Below are 27,787 nucleotides of genomic sequence, written 5' to 3'. Positions count from 1 at the left end.
CAAGGCTTCTTCGGCAGCACGTCCCAAACCCGCGACCTCTACCACCTAGAAGGACAAGGGCAGCAGGCGCATGGGAACAGCAACACCTACAAGTTCCCCTCCAAGTCACACACCATCCTGACTTGGAAATATATCGCCGTCCCTTCATCGTCGCTGGGTCAAAATCCTGGAACTCCCTCCCTAACAGCACTGTGGGAGCACCTTCACCACACGGACTGCAGCGGTTCAAGAAGGCGGCTCACCACCACCTTCTCAAGGGCAACTGGGGATGGGCAATAAATGCTGGCCTTGCCAGCGATGCCCACATCCCATGAACGAATAATTAAAAAAAAGATCCCACAAGCAGTAATGAGGTGAATGAGCAGCTAATTTGGTATCATCGGTTAAGGTAGGAATACTGGCCAGGATCCCAGGAGAATGCCGTTCTTCTTAACATCTAGTTATGGGTTTAACACCTCACCTAAAGTTAGTAACTCCAACATTGCAGCACTCACTCAGCCCAGATTATTATGGTTAAATTCTGAAAATATCCCCAAAAACCAGCTGATGTGAGGGTGAGAGTGCTATCCACTGAGCCAAGCACTGGAGTGTCAGCCTAGATTTTTGTGCTCAAGTCTCAGGAGTGGGACTTGAATCCACAACCTTCTGACTCAGAGGCGAGAGAGCTGCCCACTGAGGTTCAACCCACAACCTTCTGACTCATAAGAACATAGGCCTAGAAATTCAGTATAGCCACTTTTGGGGCGGTAAAGTCGGGCGGGCGCTAAAGTTTGCGCCCGCCGGAAAGTGGAGGCCTCTTCGCCGATATTCAGTAGCTTTGGCCAAGGAGTTTGCTCGAGCGCTAAAACTGGCGATGCACCCCTATCTTTAGGCGCTAAGCCGGCGGTGCAGACTGATACCGCCGAGGCCGGGCGCAGCGCAGGTGCGGTCATGTTTTGATTGACAGCAGACACCCTGGCGCCGGCCAGCTCTTAAAGGGGGAAGGGTCGACTTGGTCTGCTGCCACGCCCTGGATACTGCAGCCCTCCAGCTAGGCCTCAACACTGCTGCTGGAGAGAAATAGCGCCAGCGCAGCACTTCTCTGCCCATGATTTGAAGGTGCTGGTTAGGGCTGGTTAGAACACTGTCTTGTTCCCGGACAGTGGCAAGAAGGCTCCCAAGAGGCTGTACAGGAGAGCCTGGAGGGAAATCGGCCAGAGGGTCACAGCCAACAGCGATGTCCCCAGGACTGGTGACCAATGCCGGAAAAAGTTTAACGACCTCACTCGGTTGGTCAGGGTGAGTACCCTTTCCAGTGTCCTCCACATCCTTGCATGTGCACCTCACATTATGGGCAAAGGGACCTCAAAGGCCTAATGGCCAGCCCTCCTCCAGCAGCTATGGCACTGGCATGAACATCAATAGCACTTTCTGCACTTTACACACTGGCCAAGCTATTCGACCATGGGAGGCAGTGCACACAACAACAGGGCACCACACTGGCTAAGCTATTCGACCATGGGAGGCAGTGCGCACAACAACAGGGCACCACACTGTACTTAGAAGCCGTCCTTTCTCTTGCAGGCCAAGCTGGCCGAGAATCTGAAGAGCCGGACTGTCACCGGGGGAGGCCGTGCCCAGTTCCAGCAGCTCAGTGACCTGGAGGAGCGCGTGGGTCGACTCATGGGTGTCTGGGTGATTGGCCCCGTTGCAATTGGAGATGCCGACCCTGTGCTGGGCCCCAATGGTAAGGACATGACCGTTTGGACCTCTCTCGTTCCCCTTGCGCTTCAGATCTACATCCTTTGCCACTGTCCGACCAATGCGCATAATGCCAACACTCATGCCTCCCTCGCTGATGCCCTGTCCTCACTCTAAAGCTACTCTTGTGCCTTCCTGCTTTCAGCTGGTGAGGAGGAGGTCCCTGAAGCTGCGAGTGTCAGTCCCTCGGAAGAGGAGGACGAGGAGGAGCAAGAGGAAGGCGGCACATCGGGGGAACCCTCATCCGCGCCAGGGGATGGCAATGGAGGGGACACGTCTTGCCTGGAGGAGAGCCAGGGGGAAGTGTTGCAAGGGGGTGTAGCTCCTGTGCCCAGTGGCGTCCAGCCACGCGGGAAGGGTCGGGCAGCACGGCTGCCTTCTCCCCAGAGGGGGGAAGTGTTGCGGGGAGTGTAGCTCCTGTGCCCAGTGGCATCCTGCCACGCGGGAAGGGTCGGACAGCTCAGCGGCCTTCTCCCCAGAGGGGGGGAAGTGTTGCAGGGGAGTGCAGTTGCTGGGCCCAGTGGCGTTCAGCCACGCGGGAAGGGTCGGGCAGCTCGGCGGCCTTCTCCCCAGAGGGAGAGTCCGGCCTCCAGTCCGGAGACGGTCCTCGCCCAGGAGGTGCGCCTCCTTGATCAAATGTCCGCGGACTCGGATTGTCGCCACACCGAGTTCATGGGGGTTGTGGCACGGTTGCCTGAGGCCATTGAGTCCCTGGCTCATAGTGTGGCCGATTTCGGGGCCTCACAGGCCAGGGGTCTCGAACAATTCGGGGCATCACAGGACGCGAGTCGGGCAGAATTCAGGGCATCACAGGACGCGAGTCGGTCCGAATTCAGGGCAGCACAGGCAGCGAGTGGAGAGTTGACGAGTGGTGCCGTGCAGTCACTGGCTGGTCTGATGCAGGCACAGACCAGGGCAGTACGGGCACTCACTGCTGCCACACTCGCTGTGTCACGCACGCATCGCCAGGGCACCCGCCGCACTGCTGCAGCACAGCGGTCTGGCCTTCACCAGATTGCTGCGCTTGCTGCGGTGCCAGCCCGGCCGACTGCCAGTGTCTCTGGCGACCAGCGAGCGCCTGGCATCAGCCAGCTTGCCCCCATTGCTGCAGCCGCCACTGCCACTCCCCCAGCAAAGCTGCGATGAGCTGCTGGAGAGACTGATGCTGCCCAGCCACAGCTGCAGCAGTCAGCAGCCGGCCCCTCCAGGGCCGGAGCTCGCCTAGGCCGACCCCCAAGGGCATCTGCCGTCACGCATTGTGCCCCTCAGGAGCCTTCCCCCAGCCTTGCAACACCCACAGGGCCCAGGTTGAGGCGGAGCAGCAGGTCGGCCAGGGGCCGGAAAAGCCTGGACAAGGACTCGCCCTCTCGGCACACAAAGTAGAGTGTGTTGCCAAATGTTTTTTTATATGGGGGTGTTTGTGTTCTGTATGGGGGGGGTTTATTTTGGTAAGGCCGAAGATGAAGGCAAATGTTTTTTTATATGGGGGTGTTTGTGTTCTCTATGGGGGGGTTTGTCTTGGTAAGGCCGAGGATGAAGGCCATTTGGATGGACAAGTTTTGTTATTCCTCCCCAGGTTGTGGGAGTGAGATATGTTTCTGACTGTTTTTTGGGGGTCTTGTCTGTTTTTGGGTTTCATGTGGGAAGGGCCCTGAGTTTGTTCAATAAAGCTTTTTATTTATTCAGCTTGTCCATGTGTGATGTTTCAAGTGGTTGTTGCGTTAACCGGCTGAGGGCTTGCGGAGCGGCTGCATTCATGTGCCTTCATTGCCACAAGCCATTCCCTGACAGGTGGCCTAGAAGTGTCGTTCAATAAGCCGCCGACGGACGGCCCTTGGACCTTGTGGCCTGGAGGGGCCGGCTCCTGGGCTGGTACTCCTCCTCCTCCTCCTCCTCATGGTCCTCCTGCTCGTCCTCCTGAGGTGGTGGTCCAACGTGAGGTGGCAGTGCCTGAGTCCTGCGGATAGCCAGGTTGTGCAGCATGCAGCAAACGACGACAAACTGGGAGACTCTATCCGGCGAATACTGTAGAGATCCACCGGAACGATCCAGGCAGCGGAACCGTTGCTTGAGGACGCCAATCGTTTGCTCTATGATGTTCCTTGTGGCTTGATGGCTTTCGTTGTATGCCTCCTCAGCAGGGGTCCTGGGCGCGCGGAGCGGGGTCATGAGCCATGTACACAAAGGATAGCCTTTGTCCCCGATAAGCCATCCTCTTGGGGGAGGCTGTGCCTGGAACATGTCAGCCACAGTAGTCTGGCGCAGGATAAATGCATCGTGGCTGCTGCCTGGAAAGCGGGCATTGACAGCTAGGATGCGCTGCCTGTGGTCACACACCAGCTGTACATTGAGGGAATGGTAGCCCTTCCGGTTACGGTAATCCTCGGCATTGTCGATAGGTGCCCGCAAAGCCACATGCGTGCAGTCAATGGCGCCCTGCACCATGGGGAAGTCGGCGATCCTTGCAAATCCGACTGCACACTGCTCCTGCCTCTCTAGGGTCATGGGGAAGGAGATGAATTGGTGTCTCCTTGTGAAAAGGGCATCGGTGACCTGCCGGATGCAGCGATGCACGGCGAACTGGGAAATGTTCGCTATGTCCCCAGCAGCGGCTTGGAAGGAGCCGCTTGCATAAAAGTTCAGAGCCACCGTGACCTTCACTTCCACCGACAGAGATGTCCTGCACATCAGCTGTGGACGCAGATCTCTGTGAAGCAGCTGGCAGATCTCTGCAACCACCTCCCTTCTGAAGCGCAGCCTCTTAACACAATGCGCGGCAGTCATGGTGAGATAGGACACCTGCTGGCGGTATTCCCTGAGTGGGTAAGGCCTACGTTGCCGACGCCTGATGGCCCCTCTGCGTCTAGGCATGGCTGCCCCTCTCACACAGCGTCTGCGAGCCCTTCGCACATAATGCTGGAACTGAGGGTTGGAACCCCATGCAGCCCCCATAATATACTTGCAAACAGTGAAATCACAATGAGCCAAATTTCCAAGCTCTGGCCAGAAGCCAAAAATACCTCTCCTATGTTGGCCCAAATCAGTAAGGTCTCATCCTTGGTCTCTGTCCAGAAATCTGTAGCACTAAAGTCATTGCAGCAAAATGGCTGGCCTTTATAGTTCAGTCTAAGTGCCCTTTAATTAGCGCTCCCCAAGGCCCGCAGGGCCTCTGCTGCATTCCACTTCACAGTTCTTAACAGCGCCACGCCCACATTGGGCGGGCGCCACTGAAGTTCCGGTTTGGGGCGCACAAACGGCGTTGCACGACGAAATGACGTCATAAGCTGCGCGCGCAGCTGAGCGCGCGCAAACACTTTGCGCCGGCGCTAAATGTCAACTGAAGTTGGGCGTAGGTGCAGATCGGTCTGCGCCCGGGCGCTAAGTGCCTAGCGCTCGAGATCTACTCCTCTTATGGCGCTAACGGCTGGCGAACGCAACTGAATTTCTAGGCCATAGAATATAAGAAATAGGAGCAGGAGTAGGCTATTCGGCCCCTCGAGCCTGCTCCGCCATTCAATGAGATCATGGCTGATCTTCTACCTCATCTCCACTTTCCTGCACTATCCCCATATCCCTTGACTCCCTTAATATTCAGAAATCTATTGATCTCTATCTTGAATATACCCAATGACTGAGCCTCCACAGCCCTCTGGGGCAGAGAATTCCAAAGATTCACCACCCTCTGAGAGAAGAAATTCCTCCTCATCTCAGTCTTAAAAGGGCGACCCCTTATTCTGAAACTGTGGCCCTTAGTTCTAGATTCCCCCACGAGGGGAAACATCCTCCCTGCATCTACCCTGTCAAGCTGTCTCAGAATCTTATATGTTTCAATAAGATCCCCTCTCATTCTTCTAAACTCCAATGAGTATAGGCCCAACCTGCTCAACCTTTCCTCATAAGACAACCCCTTCATCTCCGGAATCAACCTGGTGAACCTTCTCTGAATTGCCTCCAATGCAAGTATATCCTCCCTTAAATAAGGAGACCAAAACTGTACGCAGTACTCCAGGTGCGGTCTCACCAACGCCCTGTACAGTTGTAGCAGGACTTCCCTAAATTTATACTCCATTCCCTTTGCAATAAAGGCCAACATTACATTTGCCTTCCTAATTACTTGCTGTACCTGCATGCTAACTTTTTGTGTTTCATGTACAAGGACCCCCAGATCTCTCTGTACCACAGCTTAAATAATATTTTCTTTTCTATTCTTCCTACCAAAGTGGATAACCGCACATTTTCCCATATTATACTCCATCTGCCAAGTTTTTGCCCATCCACTTAACCTCTCTATAAATCTTTGCAGACTTTGCAGACTCTGTGTCCTCCTCACAACTTGCTTTCCCACCTATCTTTGTATCATCAGCAAATTTGGCTACAGTACACTCGGTCCCTTCATCCAAGTCATTCATGTAGATTGTAAATAGTTGAGGCCCCAGCACTGATCCCTGTTGCACCCCACCAGTTATACCAACCTGAAAATGACCCATTTATCCCAACTCTCTGTTTTCTGTTAGTTATCCAATCCTCTAACCATGCTAATATATATATCTTGTGCAGTAACCTTTTATGTGGCACCTTATTGAATGCCTTTTGGAAATCCAAATAAACTACATCTACTGGTTCCCCTTTATCCACCCTGCTCATTACATCCTCAAAGAACTCTAATAAACTTGTCAAACACGATTTCTCTTTCATAAAACCATGTTGACACTGTTTGATTGTATTATGATTTTCTAAATGTCCTGCTATTACTCCCTTAATAATGGATTCCAGCATTTTCCCAATGACAGATGTTAGGCTAACTGGCCTATAGTTTCCTGTCTCCCTCCTTTCTTAAATAGGGGCGTTACATTTGCGGTTTTCCAATCCGCTGGGACCTTACCAGAATCTAGGGAATTTTGGAAGATTACAAACAACGCATCCACTATCTCTGCAGCCTCTTCTTTTAAGGCCCTAGGATGCAGGCCATCAGGTCCAGGGGACTTGTCAGCCTTTAGACCCATTAGTTTGCTTTGCACTTTTTCTCTAGTGATAGAGATTGTTTTAAGTTCCTCCCTCCATTTTGCCCCTTGATTTTCCACTATTATTTCCACATATCTATGACTAAATGGCTCTATTATTGAGAGGCTTTTTGTGTCTTCTACTGTGAAGACAGATACAAAATATTTATTCAAAGTCTCTGCCATTTCCTTGTTTCCCATTATTAATTCCCCAGTCTCATCCTCTAAGGGATCAAAGTTTACTTTAGCTACTCTCTTCCATTTTATATACCCGTAGAAGCTCTTACTGTCTGTTTTTATATTTCTTGCTAGTTAACTCTCATAATCTATTTTCTCCCTATTTATTATTTTTTTAGTTATCCTTTGCAAGTTTCTAAAAATTTCCCAATCTACTACTAATCTTTGCAACATTGTATGCCTTTTCTTTCACTTTGATACCCTCCTTAATTTCCTTTGTTAGCCACAGATTGTTCATCCTTCTTGTAGAGTCTTTCTTTCTCACTGGAATATATCTTTGTTGAGAGTTATGAAATATCTCCTTAAAAGTCTGCCACTGCTTATCTACCGTCTTACCTTTTAATCTATTTTCCCAGTCCACTTTAGCCAACTCTGTCCTCATACCCTTGTAATTGCCTTTATTTAAGTTTAAGACACTAGTTTCAGACCCAAGTTTCTCATCCTCAAACTGAATGTGAAATTCCAGTATGTTATGATCACTCTTTCCTAGAGGATCCGTTACTATGAGATCATTAATTAATCCTGTCTCATTACACATTACCAGATCTAAAATAGCCTGTTCCCTGGTTGGTTCCGCAACGTATTGTTCCAAAAAACTGTCCCGAATACATTCTATGAACTCGTCCTCAAGGCTACCTTTGCCAATTTGATTTGTCCAATCAATATGAAGATTAAAATCGCCCACGATTATTGCAATAACTTTCTTACAAGCCCCCATTATTTCTTGATTTATACTCTGTCCTACAGTGTAGCTACTGTTAGGGGTCCACCAGTGACTTCCTTCCCTTAGCTCCACCAAAACTGATTCTACATCTTGATCTTCTGAGCCAAGATCATTTCTCACTACTGTACTGATCTCATCCTTTATTAACAGAGCTACCCCACCTCCTTTCCTTTCTGCCTATCCTTCCGAAATGCCAAATACCCCTGAATATTCAGTTCCCAGCCTTGGTCACCTTGCAACCACGTCTCTGTAATGGCTTTCAGATCATACCCATTTATTTCTATTTGTGCCAATTCATCTATCTTGTTATGAATGCTGCGTGCATTCAGATAAAGAGCCTTTAATTTTGTCTTTTTACCATGTTTCCCTACTCTGACCCTATTTGCTGGTGCACTCTTATGCTTGTACGCTCTGTCCCTTCCTGTCACACTCTGGTTATCATTACCCTTATTGCTACTCTGCACTATTGCCTTGTCCTTTCTCTTTAACTTTCTAAGTTTCCCCTCACCCTCCCCCCCGCCTATTTAGTTTAAAGCCCTGTCTACAGCCCTAGTTATTTGATTCGCCAGGACACTGGTTCCAGCACGGTTCAAGTGAAGCCCGTTCCAACAGAACAGCTCCCTCTTTCCCCGGTACCGGTGCCAGTGCCTCAGGAATCGAAACCCATTTCCTCCGCTCCAATCCTTGAGCCACGCATTGAATTCTCTGATCTTATTGACCCTATGACCAATTGGAGTCTCTCAGCGCTTGTGCAGTTATACTTTGACGTAAGTGACTAACTTCAAGAGAAGGAAGAGAAACTTGGCTGGGAGAGGGGGTCCAATGGTCAGGGAGCTGTTGATAAACAAAAGCTATTCAGACTGATTAAGAGCAGGAGTTTGTTGGATTTTAAAGCTTAACAAATTTCTGATATTCCGGTCAAGTATCTGAAGGAGTCACTGACCAGCTGGTTGGCATCCTCCTCCTCTGTGTCATTGTTACTGGACCAGCCGTCATTTCCCTCCAATCCTTCAATAAAACGCGATGTTCCAGCCCAGTCTGAGAGGAGAGAGAAACATGAGCTTCTTATTTCATTCCTATTACAATATCGTACTTGTTGTGAAAGAGGGTACAGTAGTGTAGTGTTTATGTTACTGGACTAATAATCCAGAGAATGAGAGTTCAGATCCCACCATGGCAGTCTGAATTCAGTAAAATTCAGGAAATAAGAAACTGGTCTCAGTAAAAGTATCCATGAAGCTGTCGGATTGTGGTAAAAACCCAACTGGTTCACTGATATCCCGTTAGGGAAGGAAACCTGCCGTCCTTACCCGGTCTGGGCCTATATGTGACTCCAGTCCCACACCAACGAGGTTGACTCTTAACTGCCCTCTGCAGTGGCCGAGTGAGACCCTCAGTTGGATCAAACCCACACGGACTGTAACAGTTCAAGAACAAAGCCCACCACCCACCTTCTCAGGCCAACTAGGGGATGGGCAATAAATGCCAGCCTTGCCAGCGATGCCCACATCCCGAGAATGAATAAATAAATAAAATGACCAAAAAATTAAATAGAATCAATCGCCGTTGCCAATAGTGAGGCTGCAACGGTTTATGTTGTTCACATTCAGGGTTCCTTTTCAAAGGAGCATTCATTAGTGGTAGCACTACCACTACAATTACCACCACCACAGTGACTGCTACACCACTGCCAACCATTGCCACTACTGCCAGTGGTAGGTGAAGCTTTACTCGAAGCAGTGTGATGTGGCCCTTGACTCTCGGGATACACAGGCCACTGACAGGCGGCACTGCGTGTGCGGAAGTGAGAGAAGGAGTGAAGGGCCTTGAGTTACATCGCCGTGCCCGTGTGGAGGCAAAACGCAAGAGACAGGAGGATCAACAACATCAGAGGGATCAACGGGAGAACACCCCCAGGGACGAGGTTACAACAACAGCAGCTTGCATTTATGTAGCGCCTTTAACATAGTGAAACATCCCAGGGCGCTTCACAGGAACGTTAAGGAAAAGAGACACTTGCACTTCTATAGCGCCTTTCACGACCACCGAATGTCCCAAAGCGCTTTACAGCCAATGGAGTACTGTTTCAAAGTGTAGTCACTGTTGTAATGTAGGAAACGCGGCATCCGATTTCTGCACAGCAAGCTCCCACAAAAATCACTCTGATGATGACCAGATAATCTGTTTTAGTGATGTTGATTGAGGGATAAAAATTGGCCCCAGGACACCGGGGAAACTCCCCTGCTCTTTTTCGAAATAGTGGCCGTGGGATCTTTTACATCCACCCGAGAGAGCAGATGGGGCCTTGGTTTAACGTCTCATCCGAAAGGACGGCACCTCCGACAGTGCAGCGCTCCCTCAGTACTGCACTGGGGGTGTCAGCCTAGATTTTTGTGTTTAAGTCTCTGGCGTGGAACCCACAACCTTCTGACTCAGAGGCGAAGGTGCTACCAACTGAGCCACAGCTGACACAGTAGTGGGTTCAACCCAGCAGTGGGTTAGCAAACAAAATTTGACACTGAGCCACATAAGGAGATATTAGGACAGGTGACCAAAAGCTTGGTCAAAGAGGCAGGGTTTAAGGAGCGTCTTAAAGGAGGAAAGCGAGGCGGAGAGGTTTAGGGAGGGAATTCTAGAGCTTAGGGCCCAGGCAGCTGAAGGCACGGCCGCCAATAGTGGAGCGGTTAAATTCAGGGATGTTCAAGAGGGCAGAATTAGAGGAGCGCAGATATCTCGGGGGGTGGGGGGGCGGGGGCTTGTGGTAGATAAGGTCCGTCTAGTATCGGCTTGCGTAGTGATCAATGCAGCCGTTTCTAATCAGAGTGTTTAATCATCTTTAAACAAAGCTTCGTTGGTGGAGCGATTTTCTGGCGGACTGTGTTCTTGGAACTGCCTGTTCTGTGGAGTCTAAATTTACATTGCAGGAAACATCACGTCAGCCTCAGAACTTCCTCACAAAACCATGACCTTATCCTCCCTTCATTATTGGTACCGTCATCCTCGAGAGCAAGGGACACACCACTACTACCACTGTGACTACCACTGTGACTACCAGTACTACCACTACTACCACTGTGACTACCACTACTACCACTGTGACTACCCGTACTACCACTGTGACTACCACTGTGACTACCACTACTACCACTGTGACTACCACTGTGACTACCCGTACTACCACTGTGACTACCATTACTACCACTGTGACTACCACTGTGACTACCACTGTGACTACCACTGTGACTACCAGTACTACCACTACTACCACTGTGACTACCACTGTGACTACCACTACTACCACTGTGACTGCCACTGTGACTACCACGACCAATATTATTACCACTATCACTACTATTACCATTATCACTATTACAATTGGACCTATCACCAAAATTATAACAAGACACGTGCAATGACATAACCAGCAATGGTGCCACTTCACCTTATCCTTGATTCATTTGCTTTATTCAAAAATTCTAAGTAAAACCAAGAGAGAGAGAGAGCTTTGTGAAAGAAGGTTCTGAAGCTGACACAATGCAAATTTATCTCCACAGAGCCGGCAGTTCCAGGAAATCAGTCAGCCTGAAAACCAAACCACCGACAAAGCTTCGCTGAAAGATGATTAGAAATATTTGCACTCAACTGTGTGTGGCTCTGAAAGAAAGACTTGCATTTCTACAGCGCCTTTCATGACCACTGGACGTCCCAAAGCACTTCACAGTCAATGAAGTACTTTTGAAGTGTAGTCACTGTTGTAATGTGGGAAACGCAGCAGCCAATTTTGCGCGCAGCAAGCTCCCACAAACAGCAATGTGATAATGACCAGTGTTCCTGCCTCCCTTGACCAACACCAGTTTGCCTATCGTGCAAACAGATCAACGGAGGATGCAATCACAACTGCTCTACACTCGGCACTGAATCACCTAGATGGTAAGGAGACCTACATCAGATTGCTGTTCATAGACTACAGCTCAGCATTCAACACTATCATCCCCAACAAGCTGGCCACCAAACTCCAAACTCTTGGCCTGAACACTTCCCTCTGCAACTGGACCCTGGACTTCCTAACAAACAGACCCCAGTCTGTCAAATTAGGTAACCACACCTCCCCCCCCTGACCCTGAACACGGGGGGCCCACAAGGATGTGTGCTGAGCCCCCTCCTCTACTCCCTCTTCACCCACGACTGTGTGGCTGTTCATGGTTCCAACACCATCATCAAGTTTGCGGATGATACCACGGTAGTGGGCCAGATCACCAACAACGATGAGTCAGCCTACAGGGAGGAGGTCCAGCATCTCGTGAAGTGGTGCGCCGATAACAACCTGGCCCTTAACACCAAGAAAACAAAAGAAATCATTGTGGACTTCAGGAAGTCCAAAGGCGGAAGTCACACCCCCATCCACATCAATGGGGCTGTGGTGGAAAGGGTGGACAGCTTTAAGTTCCTCGGAGTCCACATCACGGAAGACCTCTCCTGGTCCCTCAACACCTCCTCTCTGGTGAAGAAGGCCCAGCAGCGCCTATATTTCCTAAGGAGGCTGAAGGGATGTAATCTGTCACCCCTGATCCTCTCTAACTTTTACCGCTGCACTATAGAGAGCATCCTGACAAACTGTATCACAGTATGGTATGGCAGCTGTAGCTACTATGACTGGAAAGCCCTGCAGCGGGTAGTCAAAACTGCCCAACGCATTACCGGCACCCGGCTACCGACCATAGAGCACATATACCAGAAACGCTGTTTACGGAGGTCACGGTCCATCATCAAAGACCCTGCCCACCCCAGCCACAGTCTGTTTGCCCTCCTGCCATCTGGGAGACGCTACAGATGCATTCGCACCCGTACGACCAGATTTAGGAACAGCTTCTTTCCCAGGGCTGTCATCCTACTGAACTCCACAAATAAACGCTAAAGCCTGCACATCTGCCAATGCACTTTATTATGGTCATATTTATGTTAATATATTACAAGCCAAATGTATGTTGAATGTTTAAATGTCTTAATCCAAATGTACACTCTCGGGAGCCGCAAGCCTACATTTCGTTGTACTGCACTTGTGCACTAACAATGACAATAAAGTTGATTTGATTTTTTTGATTTGATCATCTGTTTTTATGATGTTAGTTGAGGGATAAATATTGGCCCCAGGACAGCGGGGAGAACTCCCCTACTCTTCTTCGAAATGGTGCCGTGGGATCTTTTACATCCGCCTGAGTGAGTAGACAGGGCCTCGGTTTAGCGTCTCATCCAAAAGACGGCACCTCCGACAGTGCGGCACTCCCTCAGCACTGCCACTGGGAGTGTCAGCCTGGATTTTTTTATGCTCAGGTCTCTTGGAGCAGGGGCTTGAACCCACGTCCTTCTGAGGCAGAGGCGAGAGCCTGCCGCCCACTGAGCCACACCGGGCTGACACTGCTGGCCTGTCACAGTAAAAGCCGCCTGCCCCCTTTAAGATCAGAGCCGTGAAACTGGGCCGTCCGCTGTACCTTTCCGTGTTGAGAGTAGCTGCGGCGACAGGGGGAAGCTTTCGACAACCACAGGACACGTGAGGTCAGAATCGTTTTCCTCCGAACTCAAAGAGGCTCTCTTCTGTTTCCTGTAGGGAAAAAAAAATCAATCAGAAAATGACCTCAGATGGAATATAATGGAATTCCGCAGCAGTAGATTAACTTTCACACTTGAGAACTGCTCAGGCCGTACAAGTCGTATTTCTCAGATTGCACTAGCCTAATGCAAAATTGATTAGATCTATTTTATTCCTTTGCAAGGCAAACACAGCATCTGTCATTTGATTTTAACACTTACCCTGGGGACAGAAGAATCTGATCTGTAAGTTGATGATGAGAATGGCTGTCCTCTGTGAAAAGAGAGGCAGAGTGAGATAATTATCAGGCATTGCTATAACCCAGGGTCTGGTTGTATATCCTGTTTCAGTCAGTCTCCAGTAAAATAAATGGCCCCAAATAAGTGGAGGTGAAATGCTATTGAGGCAGTCACTGAAATATCGTTTAAAAGGGAATTGGTATTTCAGGAGGAAGATTGTAAAAGAATAAGATAGATGGGACTACAGTAAATAGCTCCAGTTGACGAGGTAGCGTGGGAACAGGAGGAGGCCATTCGGCCCCTCGAGCCCGTTCCGTCATTCAATGAGATCACGGCTGATCTGTATCTTAACTCCACCTACCCGCCTTGGTTCCGTAACCCTTAATACCCTTGCCTAACGAAAATCCATCATTCTCAGTTTTGACATTTTCAGTTGACCCCCGCAGCCTCAGCAGCTTTTTGGGGAGAGAGTTCCAGATTTTTTGGGTGAAGAAGTGCTTCCTGACATCACCCCTGAACAGCCTGGCTCTAATTTTAAGGTCATGCCCCCTTGTTCTGGACTCCCCCTATCAGAGGTACAGACACGATGGGCCAAATCTATGCTTTTATGAAACTGGGGGGAACTCTTGGAGAAAAGCTGTTTGACAAAAGTCCTGGGGGGGGGGGGGAGAAATTTGGTATCATTATCGGCCGGGCGCAAAGTTTAGCGCCTGGCGCTAATTATCGCCTCTGACTGCAAACTTGGCTTCTATCGCCCCTGGTTGGAGCGCTAAATCAGGCACTGCACACCTGTCTTAAGGCGCAAAGGCCGAGGAGCGAGGCGCTACCTCAGAGCGCTGGCGAAGCTCATGTGATGTCAGTCAGCAAAGGAACACAGACACACTGGCGCCGGCCAGTTCTTAAAGGGGGGGGTCGATCTTGCTCTCCATCCACGCCCTGCTCATTGCAGCCTTGAATCTCGGCCTGGAGAGACCTGTACATCAAATCTGCTGGAAAGAACAATGGAGAGGCCCAGGGAAAGAGCTCAGGGTGCAGCCCCCACAGTCTCTTCTAAATCGATACAAGGACAAATCAAAATGAACCTGCAAAGTGCTGCTCAGTACCCAAAACTCCTTCACACAGCGTTGAATCTCTCCAGAAGTCTCTCTCTCTCTCTCTCTCTCTCAGAATGCGTGGAGCAAAAATGTCGCCGACAAAAAATGGCAGGAAGCGGTCGCCTTTAATTAGCACTCCCCCAGTCCCTTCCCGACTGCAAAATGCTCCCCTCGACCTGTCGTTGCTAGCGGCAGGCGGTAAGGCAGGGGGCGTCACTCAATATCCGGTCCGGGGCGCTACCGGGGTGTTGCACGCTCGATTGACGTCATGATCGTGGCGGTAGTGTTCAGCGCCGCCGCAAAATGTCTGGTCAATTTCGCGAGCGGCACAAACATCGCCGCGCCCGGGCGCTAGTTGCTTTGCGCCCCATTAGCGCCCTCTTAAGGCGCTAACGGGAGGCGCAAACAACTGAATTTTTCCCTCCTAGTCTGTTAAGGAAGGGCCTTTTTTTCCAGATCCCAAGTTTTTGGTTGTGTACAGTTTAAATTTTCATACATCTGACAGGTTCCTAGAATCATAGAATGACACAGCAAAGAAGGAGGCCATTCGGCCCATCGTGCCTGTGCCGGCTCTTTGGTCGAGCTCTCCAATTAGTCCCACTCCCCTGCTCTTTCCCCATAATCCGGCAAATTTTTCCCCTTCAAGTATTCACCCAATTCCCTTTTGAAAGTTACTATTGAATCTGCTTCCACCGCCCTTTCAGGCAGCGCATTCCAGATCACAACAACTCGCTGTAAAAACATTCTCCTCATCTCCCTCTGGTCCTTTTGACAATTACCGTAAATCTGTGTCCTCTGGTTACCGACCCTCCTGCCACTGGAAACAGTTTCTCCTTATTTACTCCATCAAAACCCTTGATGATTTTGAACACCTCTATCAAATTTCCCCTTAACCGTCTCTGCTCTAAGGAGAACAACCCCAGCTTCTCCAGTCTCTCCACATAACTGAAGTCCCTCATCCCCGGTACCATTCTGGTAAATCTCCTTTGCACCCTCTCCAAGGCGTTGACATCCTTCCTGAAGTGCGGTGCCCAGAATTGGACACCATACTCCTGCTGGGGCCTAACCAGTGATTTATAAAGGTTTGGCATAACTTCCCTGACCTACCTTCCAATGAAGCCGCTTGACGTAAGAAAACTACTAGGCACTTGGTCTAAGCGTTAAACAAAGCTTTAATCAACTGTTTTACAACATGGCGGTCTAGTTGTGTCCTTCACTAGTTCCTGTTAAGAATGTCCTGCGCAAGCTGGGCCCGTGCCCGAGTATTTATACTCTCCCTGGACAGCGCCACCCGTAGGCTGCTCAGTATTATTTCATAAGTCTTTCTTTCATGAATGACTGATTCATGTCACCGCTCAATTGCCAATGGGTAAGACAGCGAGAAACTAATCAAGGATATAAGAATGGCACCGTCCATCTGTGCCTTACCATTTCCAATATCGGGGAATTGAAGTGCCTTAATTGGCCAAATCTGGGCATTTGGCATATCATCCCCCCAAAAAATAGCCAAGTTTGACTTCCAACTCAGTCTGGTGCCTATCCCCATTAGGAAGTTAGTACCACAGTGGAGTCCTGTCACGGTAATGAATTAGGCTGGCAGCCCAAATGATGGCTGTACCTGAGTGAAGAGTATGTCAGAAGGTGGCAATCACCGATGCGCACGGTTAATCCCGCGATCTCTGATCTTCACTGCACTGGCTGGCAGTGTTGGTCAGCAATTGCTGCATGGTCTCTTCTCCCCAATCTACTTCTCAGAATATAGAATGATACAGCACAGAAGGAGGCCCCTTGGCCCAGCGTGCCTGTGCCAGAAATATCAGTACTATAATTACTGGTACGTTGTGCGGTGGTTGGATTTTGCAGCAGATTTTATGCTAGGGCAATACATAACAACTTGTATTTATATAGCGCCTTTAATGTCCCAATGTGCTTCATGGGAGCGTTTATCAAACAAAATTTGACACCGAGCCACAGAAGGCAATATTGGGGCAGGTGACCAAAAGCTTGGTCAAAGAGGTCGGTTTTAAGGAGCGTCTAAAAGGGGGAGAGAGAGGCGGAGAAGCTTAGGGAGGGAATTCCAGAGTTTAGGGCCTCGGCAGCTGAAGGCATAGCCATCAATTGTTGAGTGATTATAATCAGGGATGTTCAACAGGCCAGAATTAGAGGAGTGCAGATAACTCGGGGGGGTTGTAGGGCTGAAGGAGGTTACAGAGATAGGGAGGGGGGGACGAGGCCATGGAGGGATTTGAAAACAAGGATGAGAATTTTAAAATCGAGGCATTGCCGGACTGGGAGCCAATGTAGGTCAGCGAGCACAGCTGAGGATATCTGAAGTTTTAAAAAGAGTTAGTGGCCATAAAATGACTGGACAGATATTCTGGTTCCTGGGCACATTGAATTGCCAGACAGCAGCAAGTTCAGGACAATGGGGGTGTGGGGGGAAAGGAGCGCCGCCCGTAAGGGAGCCTGCACCTTAATGGGTAAAAAATCAGGCAGGCTCCCCTTACATTAGAACTGGAGGAGGCCATTCAGCCCCTTCAAAACCAACTCCGCCATTCAATTAGATCACAGCTGATCCTTACCTCAACTCCATCTATCCACCTTTGCTCCACATCCCTCGATACCCTTACACAACAAAAATCTATCGCTCTCAGTTTTAAAAATTACAATTGACCCTCAGCATCCTACATTGCAACAATGACCACACTTCAACAGTACTTCATTGGCTGTAAAGCGCTATGGGACGTCCTGAGGTCGTGAAAGGCGCTATAGAAATGCAAGTCTTTCTTTGATTCGCAGCTTTTTGAGGAAGAGAGTTTCAGATTTCCACCACCCTTTGTGTGAAGAAGTGCTTCCTGACATCACCCCTGAACGGCCTGGCTCTAATTGTAAGGTTCTGCCCCCTTTGTTCTGGACTCCCCCCACCAGAGGAAATAGTTTCTCCGTATCTACCCTATTGAATCCTTTTTAGCATTTTAAACTCCTCGATCAGATCACTCCTCAACCCTCTAAACCCAAGGGAATACAAACCAAGCTGTCCTCCTAATTTAACCCCGTAAGCCCCGGTATCAATCTGGTGAATCTGCGCTGCACCCCGTCCAAGGCCAATATATCTTTCCCACTTGTCAACTTCCTCGCCCGGTTTTCCTCCAGGCGATGCACTCAGATAATCTGATATCTCAAGGGGCAGGAGCAGCAGAAATATACCCACTCTTCCAAAAGAGGGACATCATACGTTGGAGAATTTTAGCTATGAGGAAAGATTGGAGAGGCTGGGGTTGTTTTCTTGGGAACAGGAGGCTGAGGGGAGACTTAATTGAGGTGAATAAAGTTATGAGGGGCCTAGATAGAGTGGATAGGGAGGACCTATTTCCCTTAGCAGAGGGGTCGATAACCAAGGGACTGTTGAGATACCGCGGCAAACGTGGGAGTCGAGACCAGAGCCAGTGAAACAGCACAGCTTTTTATTTCAGCCTCATGGCAAAACAGGAACTAGAAAAGCCCGCGCATCCACTTAAATACTTCCCAGACAGGAAGTGCTCCCGGCAGCCTGTCCCTGCGGGAAACAAGTTGCTGGAGGAAAGGGCCCCCGGCTGGGGGCTTCTGCTTAGACTGTCTGTGCCGCCGTGAGCGGATTATGTCCAGTGGTGGCGTGTCGCCACAGAGCTCCCCCCAGAATCTGCTTAGGAGGAGTGGACGAGTCGTGACGGTGGTCTAATGGTTCTGCCGCAGCGGCTCTGAGTGGTCGCCGGTCTGGTTGGTTGGGTTGGGCGGTTCGCCGCCGGCTGTGCTGGCTTGCCGGGGGGACGGCCTCTAGTTGGAGGCTGGGCCACGGGGACCTGTTCCCCTGGTTCGGTGTGTGCTGGTTTGAGCCGGTCGATGGAGACTGTGTCGACCCTGTCGCCGAGTCGCAGCTTGAAGACCTTGTCCCCGGTTTGTAGTACCTCGTACGGTCCGTCGTACGGGGGTCGCAGGGGCCCGCGGTGCGCGTCGTGTCGCACGAAGACGAAGCGCGCCTGCTGTAAATTTGGCGGGTCGTGAGGTGCGAGTTCGCCGTGTCGGTTGACCGGAAGTGGGGCGAACTGCTGAGCGGAAGAGAAAGAGTTGAGCCGCTGCTGTTCGGCCGACCAAGGCTTGGTAGGCTCCGGAAGGAATTCGCCTGGGACGCGCAGCGGTTGTCCGTAGACTAACTCCGCTGCCGAGGACTGGAGGTCTTCCTTGACCGCGGTGCGTAGGCCGAGTAGCACCCACGGCAGGCGGTCAGTCCAGGTACTGTCCTGCAGGCCGGCGCGGAGTGAGGCCTTGAGTGACCTGTGGAAACGTTCACAAAGTCCGTTGGCCTGCGGGTGGTACGCCGTGGTGCGGTGGAGCGTCACCCCGAGGTTGCGTGCTGTGGCCGTCCAGAGTTCGGAGGTGAACTGGGCGCCTCTGTCGGAGGTTATGTCGGTCGGCACGCCGAACCTCGCAACCCAGGTGTTAACGAACGCCCTGGCGATGTCGGCTGTGGTGGTGGAGGACAGCGGCACTGCCTCAGGCCAGCGTGTGTAGCGGTCGACCATCGTGAGGAGATAAGTTTGGCCTTGCGATGGCGGCAGGGGACCGACGATGTCGACGTGTACGTGGTCGAAGCGGCGGCTGGGTACCTCGAAGTCTCCCAGGGGTGCTTTGGTGTGCAGCTGTACCTTAGCCCGTTGGCAGGCGAGGCAGGAGGTGGCCCAAGTCCGAACATCTCTGCTGAGGCCGCGCCAGATGAAGCGCTTGGAGAGGAGTTTGACGGATGCGCGGGAACCCGGGTGAGAGAGCCCGTGGAGCGCGTCGAAGACGCGGCGGCGCCAGGTCTCAGGGACGACCGGCCTGGGGTGGCCGAGTGAGACGTCGCAAGTGACTGCCGTGGCTTCGGGCCCGTGCGCGACCTTGGCTAGGCGTAGCCCTGGCAGGCTGGTAGCCGCCGAGAGGAGGTCTGGGTCCGTGAGCTGGTCCGCTGCTAGTTGTGCGTAGTCGACCGCGAGGTGATTCGCACAGACGGCGGGACGGGAAAGGCAGTCGGCGACCACGTTGTCTCTACCGGAGATGTGCTGAATGTCCGTAGTAAACTCGGACACGGCCGCGAGCTGGCGTTGCTGCCTAGCGGACCAGGGTTCGGTGTGCTTGGCCATCGCGTATGTGAGTGGCTTGTGGTCCACATACGCGGTGAAGGGGCGGCCTTCCAGGAGGAACCTGAAATGGCGGACCGACAGGTGGAGCGCGAGAAGCTCGCGGTCGAAAGTGGAGTATTTGACCTCCGGGGGGCGCAGTTGGCGGCTGTAGAAGGCAAGTGGCTGCCACGCGCCATTGACCCACTGCTCGAACACGGCCCCGACCGCGTGGTCGGAGGCGTCGGTGGTGAGCGCGACCCGGGCATCGGCCCTCGGGTGCGCGAGCAGAGTGGCGTCGGCGAGCGCGTTTTTGGTGGCGTCGAAGGCGGCTGCCGTGTCAGTGGTCCAGGCTACGTCCATCTTGCCGGATTTTCCTCGGAGGGAGTCGTATAGGGGCTTCATGAGGGCTGCAGCTCTGGGGATGAACCTGTTGTAGAAGTTCACCATCCCGAGGAACTCCTGGAGGCCCTTGATGGTTGTGGGGCGGGGAAATTGCTGGATGGCCTGCACCTTGTTGGGCAGGGGGATGGCCCCAGCAGGGGTGATGTGGTGACCGAGAAAATCGATCTCGGTTAGGCCGAATTGGCACTTCGCCGGGCTGAGGATGAGCCCGTGTTGGGCTAGGCGCCCGAACAGGATGCGAAGGTGTTCGAGGTGTTCCTGTTTGGAGGAGCTGGCCACGAGAGTGTCGTCTAGATAGACGAATAGGAAGTTCAGGTCCCGGAGGACTGAGTCCATAAGGCGCTGGAAAGCCTGTGCTGCATTCTTGAGGCCGAAGGGCATCCTCAGGAACTCGAACAGGCCGAATGGGGTGATGACGGCCGTTTTGGGGATGTCCGCGGTGTGTACGGGGACTTGGTGGTAACCGCGCACCAGGTCGACTTTGGAAAAGACGGTTCGTCCGGCCAGTCGGGCCGAGAAGTCCTGGATGTGTGGCACCGGGTATCGATCGGGGGTGGTGGCGTCGTTGAGGCGGCGGTAGTCCCCGCAAGGGCGCCAGCCTCCGCCGGGCTTGGGGGCGATGTGGAGGGGCGAGGCCCAAGGGCTTCTGGAGCGGCGGATGATGCCGAGTTGTTCCATGGTGGTGAACTCGGCCCGCGCGATTTCCAGCTTGGCCGGGTTGAGTCTGCGGGCGTGGGCTGAAACTGGGGGGCCGGTGGTGGGGATATAGTGTTCCACACCGTGCTTGGCGGCTTTGGCCGAAAAGGTCGGGTTAGTGAGGGCGGGAAACTCAGCTAGGGGTGCCGAGTAGTCGTCCGTGGCTCTGGCGAGGCAGTAGGTCGTCAGGCCGGCCGAACGGGCCGGGGTAAAGGCGCCGGGGATGGAGGCCATAGTGTTGATGTCGACGAGGCGGTGCCTCGGAATGTCGACAAGGAGGCCGTGGGCACGTAGGAAGTCGGCGCCGATGAGTGGGCAGAGGAGCTTGGCTGTGAGGAACTCCCAGCGGTAGCGGCGGCCCGCGAGGTCGAGCGTGACCATGCGGGTGCCATATGTGCGGATGTCAGAGCCGTTGGCTGCAGCCAGTGTGATACCCCGTGTGCCGCGTTGGATCTCGAGGGCGGAGGCGGGGGTGATGCTGTGCTGGGCCCCTGTGTCGCACAGAAATCGGCGGTTGGTTCTGTCGTCAGTGACGTACAGTAGGGGCTCCTTCTGCCCCGCGGCCATCGCGGGGGCCGGTGCGGGGGGGGGGGTTTGAAGGTACACGGTGGCGTGCAGCGTTGAGCCCTAGCGCCAAAACGGGTGTGGTAGTAGCAGTGACCCGGAGTGGTAGGGCGGTCGGGCCTAGCGGCCCGGGAAGACCGCGTGGTCGTTGCCGTGAGGTCGGGCGCGACGTCGCCAGCGGCCTGTGCAGAGAGCAGCCGGTCGGCCTTTTTGGCTATATCATTCAGGTCCGTGGAGTCGGACTCCACAATGAGCGGGCGGATGCTGGCGGGGAGCTGCCGAATGAAAAGCGTGCGAAAAAGGGCGCCGGGATTTTTGTCGTCTGAGAGGGACAGCATGTGGGAAAGCAGGTCTGATGGTGAAGCGTCACCAAGGCCGGGGAGGTCCAGGAGTTGGCAGTGGCGCTGGTAAGAGGACGTTTGAAATTTTTTAAGTAGCGCAGCCTTCAGATGTTCGTACTTGCCCTCCGTTGGTGGATTCTGCAGCGCTGCCCAAACCTTGGGGACTGTAGCGTAGGTGAGCGAGGCGACGAGGTAGTCGTACTTCGTGGCGTCGACTGTAATGCCTTTCAGCCGGAATCTGGACTCAGCTTGAACGAACCAGGCTTCGGCGAGGTTCTCCCAAAAGTCTGGTAATTTAACCGTGACTGCGTTTGTATCCGCCATGCTAGCTTAGGATTCGTCCTGAGCGTCGGGGTCACCAGTGTTGAGATACCGCGGCAAACGTGGGAGTCGAGACCAGAGCCAGTGAAACAGCACAGCTTTTTATTTCAGCCTCATGGCAAAACAGGAACTAGAAAAGCCCGCGCATCCACTTAAGTACTTCCCAGACAGGAAGTGCTCCCGGCAGCCTGTCCCTGCGGGAAACAAGTTGCTGGAGGAAAGGGCCCCCGGCTGGGGGCTTCTGCTTAGACGGTCTGTGCCGCCGTGAGCGGATTATGTCCAGTGGTGGCGTGTCGCCACAGGACATAGATTTAAAGTAATTGGTAGAAGGTTTAGAGGGGAGTTGAGGAGAAATGTTTCCACCCAGAGGGTGGTGGGGGTCTGGAACTCGCTGCCTGAAAGGGTGGTAGAGGCAAAAACCCTCGCCACATTTAAAAAGTACTTGGATATGCACTTGAAGTGCTGTAACCTACAGGGTTACAGACCGAGAGCTGGAAAGTGGGATTAGTGTGAATATCTCTTTGTCGGCCAGCACGGACACGATGGGCCGAATGGCCTCCTTCTGTGCTCTAAGTTTCTATTGATTTTATGCTTTGCTGTCCCCGGTATGTAAGAACATAAGAACATAAGAAGTAGGAGCAGGAGTAGGCCATACGGCCCCTCGGGCCTGCTCCGCCATTCAATAGGATCATGGCTGATCTGAATCTAGACTCACGTCCACTTCCCTGCCCTCTCCCCGCAACCCCGAATTCCCTTATCTGCTAGGAAAATGTCTATCTCCATTTTAAATTTATTTAATGTTGCAGCTTCCACAGCTCTCTGGGGTAGCAAATTCCATAGATTTACTACCCTCTGAGTGAAGAAGTTTCTCCTCATCTCAGTTTTGAAAGGGCAGCCCCTTATTCTAAGATTATGCCCCCTAGTTCTAGTCTCATCCATCAGTGGAAACATCCTCACCACATCCACCCGATCAAGCCCCCTCACAATCTTATATGTTTCAATAAGATCGCCTCTCATTCTTCTGAACTCCAATGAGTAGAGTCCCAACCTACTCAACCTTTCCTCATACGTCAACCCCCTCATCTCCGGAATTAACCGAGTGAACCTTCACTGAATCGCCTCGAGAGCAAGTATATCTTTTCTTAAATATGGAAACCAAAACTGCACGCAGTTTTCCAGGTGTGGCCTCACCAATACCCTGTATAACTGCAGCAAGACTTCCCTGTTTTTATACTCCATCCCCCTTGCAATAAAAGCCAAGATTCCATTGGCCTTCCTGATCACCTGCTGCACCTGCATACTAACTTTTTGTGTTTCATGCACCAGGACCCCCAGATCCCTTTGTACTGTAGCACTTTGCAGTTTCTCTCCATTTAGATAATAACTTGCTCTTTGATTTTTTCTGCCAAAGTGCATAACCTCACACTTTCCAACATTATATTGCATCTGCCAAATCTCTGCCCACTCACTTAGCCTGTCTATGTCCTTTTGCAGGTTTTTTATGTCCTCCTCACTCACTGCTTTCCCTCCCATCTTTGTATCGTCGGCAAACTTGGATATGTTGCACTCGGTCCCTTCCTCCAAATCGTTAATATAGATTGTAAAGAGTTGGGGTCCCAGCACTGACCCCTGCGGAACACCACTAGTTACTGATTGCCAGCCCGAGAATGAACCATTTATCCCAACTCTTTGTTTTCTGTTAGATAGCCAATCTTCCACCCATGCCAGTATATTACCCCCAATCCCGTGATTTTTTATCTTGTGCAGTAATCTTTTGTGTGGAACCTTGTCAAATGCCTTTTGGAAGTCCAAATACACTACATCCACTGGTTCCCCTTTATCCACCCTGTGTGTTACATCCTCAAAGAATTCGAGCAAATTTGTCAAACATGACTTCCCCTTCATAAAACCATGCTAACTCTGTCCTATTAAATTATGTTTATCCAAATGCTCTGTTACTGTATCCTTAATAATGGACTCCAACATTTTGCCAACCACAGATGTTAGGCTAACTGGTCTATAGTTTCCAGCTTTTTGTCTACTTCCCTTCTTAAATAAGGGTGTTACATTAGCAGTTTTCCAATCTGCCGGGACCTTTCCTGAGTCCAGGGAGTTCTGGAAAATGATCACCAATGCATCCACAATCCCTACCGCCACTTCTCTCAAGACCCTAGGATGTAGGCCATCAGGTCCGGGGGATTTATCCGCCTTAAGTCCCATTATTTTACTGAGTACCATCTCCTTAGTGATTTTAATCGTGTTTAGCTCCTCCCCACCCCATTGCCCCCTGTTTGTCCAGTGTTGGGATATTTTTAGTGTCCTCTACTGTAAAGACTGATACAAAATATTTGTTCAGCGTCTTTGCCACCTCCATGTTCCCCACCACTAGTTTCCCAGTCCCATCCTCTAAGGGACCAACGTTCACTTTAGCCACCCTTTTTCTTTTTATATAGCTGTAGAAACTCTTGCTATCTGTTTTTATATTTTTTGCTGGTTTACTTTCATAATCTATCTTCCCTTTCTTAATTAATCTTTTAGTTATTGTTTGCTGGCTTTTAAATGCTTCCCAATCTTCTATCCTCCCACTAGATTTGGCTAATTTATATGCCCTTGTTTTCAGTCGAATACTATCCTTTATTACTTTACTAAGCCACGGATGGCTGTCTTTTCTTTTACTCCCCTTTTTCCTCAGTGGAATATATTTATCTTGAAAGATGTGAAGTATCTCCTTGAATGTAGACCACTGCTCTTGTACCGTCTTACACTTTAATCTGTTTTCCCAGCCCACTTTAGTCAATTCTACTCTCATACCTTCATAGTCTCCTTTATTTAAGCTTAGTACGCTGGTTTGAGATCCAACTCTCTCATCCTCAAACTGAATTTGGAATTCAACCATATTATGGTCACTCATTCCAAGGGGATCCTTTACTAGGACATTTTTTATTAATCCTGTCTCATTACACAGGACCAGATCTAAGATTGCCTGCCCCCTGGTTGGTTCAGTTACATATTGCTCAAGGAACCCGTCCCTAATACACTCTATGAACTCTTCCTCAATGCTGCCATGCCCAATTTGATTAGTCCAGTCAATATGAAAGTTAAAATCCCCCATGATTATAGCTGTTCCCTTATTACAAGCCCCAACTATTTCCTGATTTATAGTCCGACCAACAGAGTTGCAACTGTTAGGAGGCCTATAGACTACGCCCACCAGTGACTTTTTCCCCTTATTATTCCTTATCTCCACCCAAACTGTTTCACTATCCTGATCCTTTGACCCAATATCATTTCTGACTATTGCAGTGATTCCATCCTTGATTAACATAGCAACCCCACCTCCCTTTCCTTCCTGTCTGTCCTCCCTAATTGTCAAATACCCTTGTATGTTTAGTTCCCATTCATGATTATCTTGCAGCCATGTTTCCGTAATGGCCACCAGATCATACCCATGTGTAGTTATTTGCACCGTCAACTCGTCAATTTTGTTACGAATGCTGCATGCATTCAGATAAAGAACTTTCAAATATGTTTTCTGACAATTTATTCCTGCTTTTACCCCTTTTACTACTTTACCTTTATCATTATACATTCTGTCCCTTCCTGACACGCTCTGGTTTTTAATTCCCCCACTGCTACCTTGCTCTATTGCCTTCTCCGCTGTCATTTTTATTTTTCGCTCTCTTAAAACCTCCCCCCCACTAATTAGTTTAAAGCCCTCTCTACAGCCCTAGTTATTCGATTTGCCAGGATTCTAGTCCCAGCACTGGCCAAGTGAAGTCCGTCCCAACGGAACAGCTCTCTCCTGTCCCAGTACTGATGCCAGTGTCCCAGGAAGCAAAACCCATTTCTCCCACACCAGTCTTTGAGCCACGCATTTAACTCTCTAATTTTATTTACCCTAGCCAAATTTGCACGTGGCTCAGGTAGTAATCCAGAGATTATTACCCTTGTGGTTCTGCTTTTTAATTTGGCCCCTAGCTGCTCAAACTCCCTCAGCAGAACCTCCTTCCTTGTCCTATCTATGTCGTTGGTACCAGCATGGACCACGACAACTGGATCTTTCAAAGAGCCGGCACAGGCACGATGGGCCGAATGGCCTCCACCTGTGCTACATCATTCTATGATCCTAAGTCAACAAGGTTGTAGGTTCAAAGCCTGATTTCAAATGACCAGTTGGACCTGAACTGAAGGCTACCTGAACAGTACAGGTTTGCACAGTGTGTATGGCTACAGCCTATTGAGAACTCGGCCAGGCAGGAACTGTGACTCTGAAGCTAGGTTGCCTCACTCCATTGCGCAGTTAGTAGAAGCGCCTAACCTCGTCTTCAGTTTTCAACATCATAGTGAAAGAAATTTCTCGAATCCAGCGTCAGCACAAAGCAGCAAAGTACCTCGGATGAGTCTCTGTTGGTTCGTTAGCACTTTCCTCATCTCACTCAACCAGGCCATCTTAACATCCACTGTTGGAGCCTGAGAACAGACAGAGAATATCGTTCTGCACAGGGTAACTACTTTAAACCTTGTCCTTCCGTGGCAAAGCCTTTGGTTCCTTAGATCAAATAACATGTCAAATAAATCCAAGCGTCCAACCTCCCAGCTTGAGTGCCCAGATACACCCACCACCAAACTCTGCTGATGACCCTGGGGTCAGGAGAATGTGTCCCTGCTTCACATATCAATGGCGGAATGTCTGCATCACTAGCGGGTACAGCTGGGGTGCCTGTCTGAGGAGGAGGCTGCAATCTGCTCAGTCTGGGGAGGGAGTGCCACAGCGTACTGCCACAGCGTCCTACCCCACCCCCCCCCGCCCACGTAAGGAAGTAGTGCCCCTTCTTCCTACCCCGCTTTGTAAAGGAGCTGAAATTTCTTTAAGAAGAATTGCCTCCTCTTGGAGAGTTCAGGCCACCTGTTGGTGCCCACTTCTGCCATTCAGTGGGGTGGTATGCCTGGTGTAACCAGGACTACCAACGGCCGAGAGACCAGGGATGCGGGAACTCCCAAGAGAAGGGAGTCACCATCCCTAGCCTCGCCCCTTCCTATGCTGGTGGCCATGTTTGGGGCAGCTAGAAGCTCTGGCCCTTATGAGGCCAACAGAAAGCTCCCATGCAAGGCCTGGACATGGCCTAATTTGCAGCTATTCTGCTTCTCCCGTGCTATAGTTACAGTGGGAGTGTGCAAGAAAGGCACAACCAGTGTGAGCAATAATGATGAAAACAAGTAGCAGATATATTTTAGAATCTAGCCCCCAATGGCCTCGGAGGAGACAAGCCAGGCTGAACCCTCTTGCTCGATCTGAGTTTTAAAAGTAATAGCGAATTTACTTTAGCTCAGTTACTATTTTCTCCAAAGGCTGTAAGTGAATATAAATGTAAGATCGATCCCAGCAACTCGCCAAGGCTTCTTCGGCAGCACCTCCCAAACCCGTGACCTCTTCCATCTAGAAGGACAAGGGCAGCAGGCGCATGGGAACACTGCCACCGGCAAGTTCCCCTCCAAGTCACACACCATCCTGACTTGTAAATATATCGGCCATTCCTTCATCATCGCTGGGTCAAAAGCCTAGAACTCTCTCCCTAACAGCACTGTGGGAGCACCTTCACCACACGGACTGCAGCGGTTCAAGAAGATGGCTCACCACCACCTTCTCGAGGGCAATTAGGGATGGGTAATAAATGCTGGCCTTGCCAGCAACGCCCACATCCCGAGA

At 50.9% G+C, this 27,787-nt stretch overlaps 1 protein-coding gene across 8 annotated transcripts in view; it reads right to left on the bottom strand.

Annotated features, from left to right (window-relative positions):
• Positions 1-27,787, bottom strand: part of mcf2a (MCF.2 cell line derived transforming sequence a) — a 257,660-nt gene that overhangs the window by 9,341 nt on the left and 220,532 nt on the right. For 7 of the 8 annotated variants that reach the window (XM_086002156.1, XM_086002147.1, XM_086002184.1 and 4 more), the window contains 4 exons: positions 26,472-26,550; positions 13,510-13,561; positions 13,191-13,300; positions 8,645-8,739 (listed from right to left, as the gene is read on the bottom strand). In XM_086002156.1, the coding sequence (XP_085858282.1) occupies positions 8,645-8,739; positions 13,191-13,300; positions 13,510-13,561; positions 26,472-26,550 (336 nt within the window). Of the gene's footprint in view, positions 1-8,644; positions 8,740-13,190; positions 13,301-13,509; positions 13,562-26,471; positions 26,551-27,787 lie in introns of those variants that run through there. The other variant, XR_015080094.1, reaches the window with a different exon arrangement.

The sequence above is a fragment of the Somniosus microcephalus genome, chromosome 1 (genome assembly GCF_052327205.1).
Source record: "Somniosus microcephalus isolate GS21.2 chromosome 1, FLI_Smic_1.0, whole genome shotgun sequence".
NCBI classification, from domain to species: domain Eukaryota; kingdom Metazoa; phylum Chordata; class Chondrichthyes; order Squaliformes; family Somniosidae; genus Somniosus; species Somniosus microcephalus.
The sequence above is the reverse complement of the archived record's forward strand: the minus strand, read 5'-3'. Positions and strand labels throughout refer to the sequence as shown.